Source organism: Thamnophis sirtalis, unplaced genomic scaffold, assembly GCF_051295495.1.
Source record: "Thamnophis sirtalis isolate CommonGarterSnake01/CBP01778 unplaced genomic scaffold, rThaSir2_p1.2 scaffold_4, whole genome shotgun sequence".
Lineage (NCBI taxonomy): Eukaryota > Metazoa > Chordata > Lepidosauria > Squamata > Natricidae > Thamnophis > Thamnophis sirtalis.
The window spans coordinates 54,534,910-54,547,688 of NW_028261384.1; the positions used below are offsets into that span (position 1 = coordinate 54,534,910).

At 42.0% G+C, this 12,779-nt stretch overlaps 1 protein-coding gene across 5 annotated transcripts in view; it reads right to left on the reverse strand.

Annotated features, from left to right (window-relative positions):
- The window catches only part of CPNE4 (copine 4), a 369,631-nt gene that overhangs the window by 71,172 nt on the left and 285,680 nt on the right, over positions 1–12,779 (reverse strand). For 3 of the 5 annotated variants that reach the window (XM_087712946.1, XM_087712947.1, XM_087712944.1), the window contains exon 7: positions 11,982–12,071. The exons of the other annotated variants lie outside the window; for them this stretch is intronic. In XM_087712946.1, coding sequence (XP_087569072.1) covers positions 11,982–12,071 — 90 coding nt within the window. The remainder of the gene's footprint in view (positions 1–11,981; positions 12,072–12,779) is intronic. 5 annotated transcript variants of the gene reach the window in all.

The following is a 12,779-nucleotide window of genomic DNA, read 5'->3' on the forward strand; positions in this document are numbered from 1 at the left end:
CCCAGCCGCCCTGTTTAGGATAACCCGTTCCCTCCTAAATAGGAGGGATATGGGCAATCCGCTGCAGGGCAGGGCTGAGGATTACGTCCAATTCCTCGCAGACAAGGTTGCTCGGTTCCGGGCGGACCTGGACTCCAATTCTGCAGAACCAGCCGAGGCACTAAGGGATGATCTGGTAAGCCATCGCTGGGTTGAGTTTCAAGCTGTTACCCCTGAGGATGTGTACAAGGCGATGAGAGCTGTAGGAGCCTCCACATGTGTGCTGGACCCGTGCCCCTCCTGGCTGGTTGTAAACAGCAGAGAGGTGACACGAGGCTGGATCCAGGCGGTTACCGCCTCTCTACGGAAGGGGGTCTTTCACCCCGCTCTAAAGGCGGCGGTGGTGAGACCCCTCCTGAAGAAACCATCCTTGGATCCAGCTGTTTTAAATAACTATCGTCCGGTCTCCAACCGCCCCTTTGTGGGGAAGGTTGTTGAGAAGGTGGTGGCCTTTCAGCTCCAGCGGTCCTTGGAGGAAGCCAGTTATCTCGATCCGTTCCAGTCAGGCTTCAGACCTGGCTGCAGCACAGAAACCGCTTTGGTCCCGTTGACCGATGATCTCTGGAGAGCCAGGGATGGAGGCCACGCCTCCATCCTGGTGCTCCTTGACCTCTCGGCGGCTTTCGATACCATCGACCATGGTATCCTTCTGCGACAACTGTGGGAGGTGGGGGTGGGAGGCGCTGTTTTACAGTGGTTCTCCTCTTACCTCTCGGGAAGGTCGCAGTCGGTGTTAGTTGCGGGGCAGAGATCGACCCCTAGGCCCCTAACGTATGGGGTGCTGCAGGGTTCGGTCCTGTCCCCCCTTCTTTTCAACATCTACATGAAACCGCTGGGTGAGATCATTCGACGGCACGGGATAAAATACCATCAGTATGCGGACGATACTCAGTTGTATCTGTCCGCCCCGTGCCAACTCAACGAAGCGATGGATGTGATGAGCCAGGGTCTTGAGGCTGTTAAAGACTGGATGGGGGTCAACAAACTTGTGCTCAATCCAGAAAAGACCGAGTGGCTGCTGTGTTTCCCTCCCGCGAATTGGCCAAGTGTTCCATCTCTCAGGCTGGGGGGTCAAACTGTACGCCCCTCAGACAGGGTTCGCAACTTGGGAGTCCTCCTGGACCCACAGCTGACCTTCAAACATCATTTGTCAGCTGTGACCAGGGGGGCATTTGCCCAGGTTCGCCTGGTGCACCAGTTGTGTCCCTACCTGAACCGGGAGGCCCTCACAACAGTCACTCGTGCCCTTGTGACCTCTAGGCTGGAATACTGCAATGTGCTCTACATGGGGCTGCCCTTGAAGAGCATTCGGCGACTTCAGCTAGTCCAGAATGCGGCCGCGCGAGCGATCGTGGGTGCACCTCGCTTCACCCACGTAACACCTATCCTCCGCGAGCTGCACTGGCTGCCTGTTGATCTCCGGGTGCGCTTCAAGGTGCTACTTATCACCTACAAAGCCTTCATGGTAGTGGACCTGGGTACTTGAGAGATCGCCTACTGCCAATTACCTCCACTAGACCGATATGATCGCATCGATTAGGCCTCCTCCGAATTCCATCATCTAGCCAGTGCAGACTGGCAACTACCCGGAGGAGAGCCTTCTCGGTGGCTGCTCCGACCCTCTGGAACGAACTCCCCGTGGAGATTCGGACCCTCACCACCCTCCAGTCCTTCCGCGCCGCTTTAAAGATCTGGCTGTCCCGGCTGGCCTGGGATTAAGATTCTAACCTCACCAGAATTGTGTGACTGTTGTGTTTTTCTTTTTAATATGTTGTATTGTCTTCATGTTGGAAAATTGTTTGTCCTTCCCCCCCCCCCCTTTTTGAACTGTGAGCTTCCCTGAGTCCCCCCAGGGAAAAGGGCGGCATACAAATAAAGGGAAATGAAATGAAATGAAATGAAACCAGCATAAATATGAATCTGTTGCCAAACAAAATTTTGATCACGTGACCATGAGGATGCTGCAACGGTCACTAAGTGTGAAAAATGGTCATCAGTCACTTTTTTGAATGTCATTGTAACTTTGGTCACTAAATGTTTTCCCCCTCCTCGAGACACCTCATTTCTTCCTTCATTCCTCTTGCTTATCTACCTTCACCTTATCCATCTTCTGCTCTTTCCCTCTCTTCCTTCCTTTCTCCTTCCATCGTCTCTTCTTTTCTCACTCACTCCCTTCCTCCTTTTCTCTTCCTTCCTCCTTCCATTCTTTCAGCTTCATTTCTTTTGCCTATCTACCTTCTCTGTCTTTCTGCTCTTTCCATTTCTCTTCCTCTTCGCTTCTGTTCCTTCCTCCTTCCATCCTTTCACCTTCCCTCCTTCCTATTTCTTCCTTCTTCCTTCCTTCTCCCTATCTACCTTCACCTTCTCTATCTTTCTGCTCTTTCCCTGTCTTCCCCTTTCCTCCCTCCCTCCCTTCTTTCCTTTCTAGTTCCATCTTTTCTTCTTTCCTTTCTCCCTCCCTTTTTCTTTCTTCCTTCCTTCCTCCTTCCTCTTGCCTATCAACTTCATTCTCTTTGTCTTTCTGCTCTTTCCCTCTCTTCCCTCTCTACCCCTTTTCTTCCTACCTCCTTCCCTCTTTTCTCCCTCCCTTCTTTTTCTTCCTTTCTTCTTCCATCTTCCTCCTTCTCCTTCCATTCTTTCTCCTTCCATCCATCTTTTTTCCTTCCATCTTCTCCCCCCTCCCTTCTTCTTTTCCTTCCCCCCTATCTCCTTCCTTCCTCTCCTTGCCACTCCTTGCAACTGGCGGCAGCGAAATCATAGTGATCAAAGGGTTTGATGGCTGGCACAATGAAGGTCTTCTTCATCTCCTTGACCTCTGCAGCATCCCCCATTTTCCTCCCCTCCCCTCCCCCACCCATGGAGCCTCTTCCCCTCCCCTCCCTCCCCTCCCCCTACAAGGGATCTCTCTTCCCCTCCCCTCCCTCCCCTCCCACTACAAGGGATCTCCGGCCAGAGGGAGCCGCGCGGGGGGGAAACGGGCATCTGTTAAAACCCCGAATCCCATCTCAGCCTCGGTGTGGCTGCGGCAGAAGCAGCGAGCGCGGGGGCGACGCTTCACCGGGAGTGACCTCTCTTTCCCTGATGCATAGGGATGTGGGGAAAGGGCTCGGGCGCCCAGTTTTCTCTCCCCCCTTCTTTCCTTCTCTCTCCTCAGGCGCTTTGCCTTGGTGCCCCAACGCCGGGTGTGGGATAGCGCGAAATAAGGGACACTTCGGAAGGCGGATCGTCTTCCCCGCACCGTGCTCACTCTGGGAAAGGAGCAGCGCTCTGGCAAGCCCCGAGAGATTCCCTTGTTCTCTCCCTCTCTCGGCCCTTCCAAGCCGAGGGGGAGGGAGGGAGGAATGGGAGGCGGCTGCGGCAACTGGGCGATGGCCAGCAGCAGCCGAAGCAAGGGGAGGGAGAGCGAGATTTTGGTGAGTCGGCTGCGGGAAGGACCGAGGGAGGAGGAGAGGATGGGGCTGTTTGGGAACGGAGGACCCGGGCGTGGAGGGAAAGACCAGTGTGCGCCACACCCAGCCCCGCCGCGTCTCTTCCCTGCAGTGGCGCACCAGGGTGGTCGGGCAGCCTCACCGGGTCTGGAGCGCTGCTGGCAATCGCCCAGCCACCGCCGCCGCCTCCACTTCGGACGGTTCCTCTGGCGGATCGTCTTCCCCGCGCCGCGCTTGCTCTGGGAAAGGAGCAGCGCTCCGGCGAGCCCCGAGAGATTCCCCCGTTCTGTCTCTGTCTCGCTCTCCCAGCCCTTCCAAGCCAATGCGGCGGGGGCAGGAAGAGGTGTCTGAGGGGAAGGGAGGGAGGAAGCGGAGGCGGCTGCAGTGGCTGGGCGATGGCCAGCAGCGGCCAAAGTGGGGGGAGGGAGAGCGAGATTTTGGTGAGGCAGCGGCAGGAAGGACCGAGGGAGGAGAAGAGGATGGAGATGCTTGGGAACGGAGAGGACCTGGGCGTGGAGGGAAAGAGCAGCGCGCGCCCAGCTGCCGCCGCTGCCTCCACTTCAGAAGGTTCCTCCGGCAGATTGTCTTCCCCGTGCCGCCTTCGCTCTGGGAAAGGAGCAGCGTTCCGGCGAGCCCCGAGAGATTCCCCCATTCTTTCTCTCTCTCGCTCTCCCAACCTTCCAAGCCGAGGCAGCGGGGGCGGGAAGAGGAGTCTGAGGGGGAGGGAGGGAGGAAGGGGAGGCAGCGGCGGCGGCTGGGCGATGGCGGGATGGTGGGAAGCGAGGCGCTGCCAGCATTGGTCAGCGACCACGAGTCGAAAGAAGGGAAGCGACCATGAGGGAAAGAAGGCGGCTGGGGGACCCGCAGCTCGGTGGGCGTCTCCTCACGGGACAGAACCCTCTCTCTCTTGCTCACTCTCTCTCGCCGCTGCCCCATCCTGTGACTGCCACCATGGATGGGGAGGAGGAGGAGGTGGAGGAAGAAGAAGAGGAGGAAGCGGGACGAATCCTTTTGAGAGGGGATGGGCGCCACCTGGGAGATACAGGGAAACTCCGCAAAGTGGGAGGAGAGGAGGGCCGTCTTCTCCCCCCAGCGCCTCCCGATTCCCACCGGTAACGTTACTCACCAGTTAAGCAGCAAGCAAAAGACGAAATGAAATGGAGCGTGCTAAGCTAAGCCGCCGCGTGCTTAAAGTTTTCCATCCCAGCCAGCTCACTGATTGGCTGGAGTCCAGGCCAATCAGTGAGCGGCAGGCTGGGCTGGCTTGGATTTTTAGTGTGGAACGGAACGAGCGAGCGAGCTAGTAGCTGATGGGTGGGGGAGCGAGCGAGCTGCGAGCGCCAAAATAAAGCGGGGGTTTTCGAGAATGGCCTGGGATGCGGGAAAAATTATGGGAAGGTGTGCCTGTCCCACCAGATGCGGGACGTCTGGTCACCCTACTCTTTAGTCATAGTTTACCACAATTGGGTAGGCTATTCTAATACATTTAATTATATGATAAGTTAGCCTGAGTTAGCATGATTTGTGAACCTCTCTATCTGTCCATATCAGGTTTCTGGTGAGGGAACAGATTGTTCTTGACAGAGATTTAGATTGATTGTGTACAGGAGACTTGCAAGAGAAAGTTGTAGTTTGCGTAGCTTTGCTTAATCTTTCTTACTGACTTATTTTCTCCTGTTTCTTACCAGACTAGATATGGTTGCTCAGTCCTGTTTTTTACCAGACTATACATAGATATGGTTGCTCGGTAGAAGTGCTTCATGATGGACTGAATTTCTTAAATTTAACTAAATTTCCATAGGTTTTTTTTCTCTTATGGGTACAACTTCTCTTTTGGAATGACAGCCCTCAATTAAGCTTTCAAAATTCCTCATGAGATTTGTGGGCAGATAATTTGGATGGATGATTTTTCAACAGAATAATAACTGCTTTAGCAATTTTTCAAAACCAACAACCATCCATGGTAGCAAGCACCATTATTAAAATGATCATTGAGAAGAATTCCTTTATGAGACCTTCCCTTCAGATTCACTTGAAGCCTCAGAAGACAGCAGACCACTTGAGAGATGATTGTAATATGAACGGTAGGACATTTTTATATTCTGTTTGGTCCTCCCATAATAATATCAAGGATAAATATATTCTTATATATACTCTTTTATATATATATATATATATATATATATATATATATATATATATATATATATATATATATATATATATATATATATATATATATATATATATATATATATATATATATATATATATATATATAAAATTTATTTGAAGGTTTCTTGCTCCCTTAAAATAATTTCTTAAAGGTCTTTTCTTTCACAAATTCAAGGAGATCTCAAAGAAAAGAATTCAGGATAACTATGGTATTTCCTGTTATTAGTTCATGGAAACCGCACAACACAAAAGCTACACAATGAAAGCAGAATAGCTGCACAAAGATTTAAATACAGGTGTGGATGGGTCGTCTTCTAAATCTACTGCCATCATGCTATCCCATAGAGCATTATGTATCACCACATTTCCTTGGGTGATATTGGCTCCCAGACATCTAAAAACAGAACTGTCACTATCATTTAATTGGTATATAATCTTTTCTAAAAGGTCTGTGCAGTCATAGATTTTAATTTAAGTTTTTGAAGGAACTTCTTCTCCATATTAACTGTCATACCAGATAAAAGTAATTCCCCAAAAAAGTGATTTTGACAAAAACATTGATAACAGACATATGGAAGATAAATCTAATAGTAAACAGAACCAAGGAACAGGAAGGTTAATGGCATGTTGGGAGGGGAAAAAATTTAAGAGGTCTGACCTTAAAAGAATCATTGTCGAAACCTGTTTAAAACTGGATGGAAATAGACTGAGATGGCAAGGAGTTGTTCAAGAAAAATCCAGACACACACACTTAATAATTCATTACTTCTATCTCTCATCATGAGTACCATAAGAACAATGAAGAATAAAGATTTGCATTAATAGGTTGTGTATTTCTGGTGAATATAACCTGGTTATCTGTTGGGTTATCTGATTAGCTGCTTAATGGAATCGTTTTCTTTCTGCTCCTGGTTAGCTGCAGATCTATTGTCTTAAGAGCAAACTATGTGGTCATGCCTGCTTTCCTTTTGCCACGAGAATCTTGTGAGATACTCTGTTCGCTCAATCTAGGGATGAACAGCTTTAAAAAAAAAGTTTCTCATTTATATGAAGTTCAGTTATACATATTTCTCCAAAAATGTACAACTGTGTTCATCAATATTACCCACTTGCTGATATTTTCTATGCAGCCAAAGGACAACAGTTGAATCTGAGTGAACTAAGAACTAATAATAAATAATACATATGGATCTTTTTCCTGCTAATGTAGCCATGTGGATTTTACCTCTTCTGTCAATTTGATAGACTAAAAAAAAGTCTGCTTATTTTGAAATTGCTCGAATAAACATGTAAAATGCTCCTGTTCAATATTTTACAGCTTGACATTTCACTCAATCTTTCATCTTTTCTCTGGTAAAAATTACATAGATCCTCTAGCTATTCAAGTGGATTAAAAGCCTTTTAAAACATGCTTGACAACAAATAGTAAGTGCTTAATGAAAGTAAAGTTTAAATGAACATGTAACTTCTTGACCCTTCACAGCTCTGGCAGTTAATTTGATCTGCAGAAAAATATTAACTGAAAATTGAAGCAATAAATAAGACTTCCTGGAATATCACTATATAAGGTACAAAACTATACCTTCAAACTGTTATGTAACTACGATTGATTTTAAACATAATAAATTTTTTCTATTGATGATACAAACAATAATATGTTGGTGGTATAGAATCAAATAACATACAGAACTGTTGTGACTCAGCAGAAGTTTGCTGTGAGTTGAGTGGGGATGCAGGAATAACAATGCAGCTGGGGCCCGTTAGTGTGGTCTTCTGGAGATAAAAGGACTGATGGTGCCACGCCCTGATTGCAGAAGTCAACGTTCGTCGTTCGTTCATGGTTCATGGTTCATCGGTCGTGGTTTGTTTGTGAGAGGCACTTGGATAAGTGATTTGCTTTCTGTAACCCTGATTCAAGGAGACACTTGGAGAAGTGATCTGCTTTCTTTCTGTACACCTGGTTTGGCCGTAAGAGATCTTTGTTTTTGCATTCTGTTATCTTCTTGCCAGAGACTTTATTTATGTTTATTTTGGGCTCGCAGCCCGTCTGAGCCAAGGACTGATAAAGTTATTTCCTTTTAAGTCTGACTGCCTGTCGTCTTTGAACGAGCGAAGGAACTATATGTGAGAAGCTTTATTTAAGCCAAATCACTGCATTTGAAATAAAAAGCCATGATCAAGCACTTGTATTTTATAAATAACTCTTGGTATTATTTATTTTAAAGGATTAAAAAAAGAAATAGAACCTGTTTCAAGAGAGAAAATATAGGGTCTGGGCTTTAGCTATTTAGCTGCTACTTTTACATTCATTACAAGCTATCTATGTTGTTCAAGTGATGATAATGATGCTTTTAATAATTGCAGGTTTGAAATCAAAGTCTTAATCAAAGGTGGTTCCTGATACCAACGTTTTGTACAGTGTGCTATTTCTTGAGCATTACAAAAATAACAGCAATACCCAATTAAATATTACATGTGGCAATCATACCACGATCATGGTATGACTGCCACGTGTATTATTTAATTGGGCATTGATCATGGTATAATTATCCTCACTTGAACAATGTTGGTACCTGGTAATGAATGTAAAAGTAGCAAATACACACACACACACACACACACACACACACACACACACGCAGCAATTGGGAACCCGCTGAGGGAGAAAAGTGTCTATTACATCATCCTTTATCTCTTTTTGTTCTCATGCCAATTCCTGAACTCCCTTTTCTTCTCTGATTGTGTTTCTTTCTATCAGGAAGTTCAAATGCAAAAAAGTTTGAAATATATTTTGAATAAATATATGATAAAAGAAAGCAGGCATAGGGAGTGGGGAGAAACCATGATGTTAAGAAATATGGTGCTCAGGTTGGAATTTGTGTCATGTATGCTGAAAGGGAGATCGTTGTCATAGTGCCAGATCTGGAGATTTGTCCTACAGAAATCCCAAGACAATTTAAGTCACAATTGGTCTTACCAAGAATGCCCTACACCAAGCTGAAAGAAAATTGGACAAAGGGATTTCGATTTTGTTTAGAAATATAGAAAAGAACATGCTTAGTTGGACTTAAATCATTTTAACAGAAGCCAGCATTATTTCTGTTTAAAGATGATATCTTCCTGTTTTAAAGAAGAAATACTGATGAAGATGAAGACTTTGCACACAGCACTGCATGAAAAGGGAGAGTTGGCTTTTAGAAAATCAAAAAGAGGGAATGAAAAACATTTCAAGATAACTTTTAATAGATTCCAAGCGCCATTAATTTCAAAAGAACAGTTATCTTGTTCCAAACTTTTATGACATGACATGGCATGCACTACTAGTTGGCATTCTTATTCACCAGAAGAGACAGACCAGGAGTAGAAATGAAAGTAAAAATGTTCTCTAATCTATTTTAAGAATATACATTCTTAAACTTAAAAATGCTCATGCCTTCACATTACATTAAATGCTCTTATTTCAAATATACAAATGCCCTTTCTTCCTTCTAGAGATTTTCTCCTTTCTTCTACAGTGGAAAAGATCCTATAGAGTTGATCTTCACTAGACAATTGAAAATAATAAATAATGCTTACATATAATATTCATATGTACACTAGGTGAGCTCGTACTAATCATAATCATAATTAATTAAAAAATCTTCACCCAGGTTTCATTGACATAATAGAAAACTATGGTTTTTATTACAAGCCTGGAAGTCTGAAAATGCATTTGATTTAAACCACTATTAAACCACTATTTTCAAATATTACAGGAAAGTAGTTTAAATGAGGACAACAACAAGATGCTGGGAAATATGTGAGCCCAAACAGGGCTCAAAGAGGCTGGGGTAAAAATTCTTGTAAAATAAGGTAGCAATCCCACTGACAAAATAAATTGATCTCCAATTACATTGTTACATCTGCACTCCTATTCCCTAACAGAAATACTCCAAAAGATGTTGAGATGTTTAAAAAGGGATTACAAATTACATAGAGCCATTAATTATTTTTCCTTAAAATGTGACCCAGGGTGAATAAGGAACCCTGTTTTGTTTTAATAGGGGCAACTTTGCCACCACTATGCTTGTTTTGAAAAGCCCTTTGATTTGCTTTTCTATTTAGCTTTAGAAATAACATTAGGAAATCCTGCTGACTTCTAAAAAGTCTGCAGTCATGGATTATGAGGTGTCAATCATTTTGTTTACTTTCAGTTCTTAGTGCTAGTATTTCACAGGCTTCCATCATAACAGAAGGCTTTTACTGTTATGTTCCTAAAATGTAGTGGAGCCTTGGGAAAAGGTTTCTTCTCAGGTTGAAAGGGAATCCTTTCAGCCTTATAAGAATCATCCAAGCATACAGAGTAAAGTTATGTTGTCTCCAAAAGTCTTATTCTGCCACCAATAGCTTTCATCATTGATATCCTTTGCCCTCAGGCTGACATTTCTTAAAAACAGAAAAGTCTTTGGAGATTCAGAATAGAGCATTCTTTTCAGATATTTTATATCCTTGAAAATTAACTCCCGAGAAACTAAAATGATTAAGAATTACTTACATGGATCTTTATTTTTTGAAGTATTTGAAATATTGACTAAATTTTGAATATGTGTGTTTATGCATTATTTTTTATGTCACAAGAAACCTGACATAGATCCTGAATGTATATACATAAGTACCACTAGAATACCCATGAAGAGACCTCTCAGCATTTTTCTTTAAAAATATATACTGAGGACAAAAGAAAGACTACTAAAAAAGCTAAAAATCTGATATCAATTGTAAATAGTTCATTTGGCTATAGCAAGAGTGAAAATGATACTCCCATGAGAAATTATTTAGCCACACATTTTAACATAAACATTGCTTTCCTGAAACAATATGTTAATTAAAATGTCATTATCACAAAAACTGTACAGGTTATAGAATGAAGTTTTCTAATCAAAATATATGTACAAAAACGTATAAACTTGGAAAAAGTGTCCATAAAATTGTGTATACATTTGTGAATATACTTAATGCTTTGTATTAAAAGAGATTGTTTGCAAAATGTTGCTTATGAAGAAAAATGCAGAACAAATGTATCCCTTCAGGAGAAATAAAGAACCAATATGATGGAGTTCTTAGGTAGTAGATTCAGAGGAGATGACATTGCAGATGTTTATTGGGTAATATCATGCCAGTCATCAATTCTCAGTGCAAATTACTTCACAGCTTTGTACTTGTCACTAAAAATTGGAAGAAGGAGCCATGTATCTGTCTTTTCATTAATGAAAAAAAAGATATAACCCCCACATGAAATTTAAAAATGGACCACACATCTCTCTTAAAATATAAAATTGAGTTATTAGCAAAAAAAGGTGAAACAGAACAGAATGGAGGTGAAAAAAGTGGCTTTTTCCTGAAGTGTGAATGTTTTAAATGAATGGGGATTTAAAATTCTCTTTCTACCCATCTTTTTTCTAAATGAGCTGTCTTGCATTGAAAGGATTTTTTGAAAAGCCTTATAAAAATATTCTTGGCTAATGAATTACTAGTATGCTGACTTCTTAAGTAAGCTAAAGCTATGCAGGTCTCTCTACTTCACCCCATTACTTTATTATGGCAGATCCTTCTGTAGGGACTTGGCTATGTTGTTCATTAGGAGTCAAGACTGACAGAAATACATACATACTCTACAATATACAGTTTAAAAAAAATCAAAACTCCTCTCTCCCAACACAGATAAGCTTTCTCCCAAACATGAATACATGAAAACTCCCACTTATGCATGGAGATTCATCATCTGCAGCTAATGGACATTAAACATATGCTCACTACAATGTGTTGGTTCTTCATATATTTAATGCATGCATTTACCATCTTTCATAAATAAAAATATGGAAGATTTTGAATTTGAAGCACAATCCTAATAGTCTCCATGGTTATGCATGCTGAAATTATTTCATACCAGTAAATAAGACATTTAAACTGATAAAAAATCAAAGTGTCAAATAGTCCATAGAACTCACTTATATGAAGAGCAAAGTCACTCACAGAACTCAGATTTTGGAACTGAGCTTTAACATTTATATTATGCTTCTATCACCTTATGTTTTAAATAATGTTTAAAATCTAATTGATATTTATATTTCTCAATTAATTTGAAATATTTTGATTCTGTTGGTTTAAGTGATGTTTAGACCTTCATAATATTATATAGCATCATTAGGAGACTATAAAGCTATATAATTCAAACTGGTTGAGGATAAATAAATATAAAAATAAAGTTTTATTTAAAAGTAGCACTAGACTTTAACTTTAATTCTTTTTTAAAGAGAAAGTTTGAAAATCTATTTATTTCATAGTTCAAAGATCACAAACCTTCAGTCTGCGATCTTGGTCACCGCTGCAAAGGGAATTTACAGACACCTTAAATGCCTTCCAAGCTGGGTTTAAGTTATTCATCACCACCTAGAAATTAAAGGAAAAGAATCTTATTTCCACCTAAAACACAAAGCTATAATAATGATTTAAAATAGTTCTTTGCTATAAATACATTTTTAAATTGGCAAGAATAATTAAGCTTTATGAATAATTAAACATGGTATCTTTGCCTACACTTTTTGATATACTTTTTGAATGCTTTTTTCTTGCCAATACAGAACATGTTTGGTAAGCAATGGCTTTCACATTTGAGGTTCTTTGCAGGTCTTTTTTTTTTTTGGTCATTGGGCTCCTTTCCAAAGCACTTTAAAATCACTGGGAATCTTTTTTTACTTATTTCCTTTGCTTTGGGTGAAGCAAAAATAAAGAATACAGGGGCTTTGTTATATACATTTGATTAAAAAGTAAACACAAATAAATAAAATAGTGAAAAAAGAGATTTATATATATATATATACATATGTGTGTGTGTGTGTGTGTGTGTGTGTGTGTGTGTGTGTGTGTGTGTGTGTGTGTATTTTTTTATTAACATTTATAGGCCGCTCTTTTCCCTGAGGGGACTCAGGGCGGCTTACATAAAATAGGGAGGGATATTGTATATTGTATATGTATATGTATGTATGTATGTACATATATATATATGTGTGTATGTGTGTGTGTATATATATGTATGTGTGTGTATGTATATGTGTGTGTATATGTATGTGTGTGTGTATATACATACATCATACATAC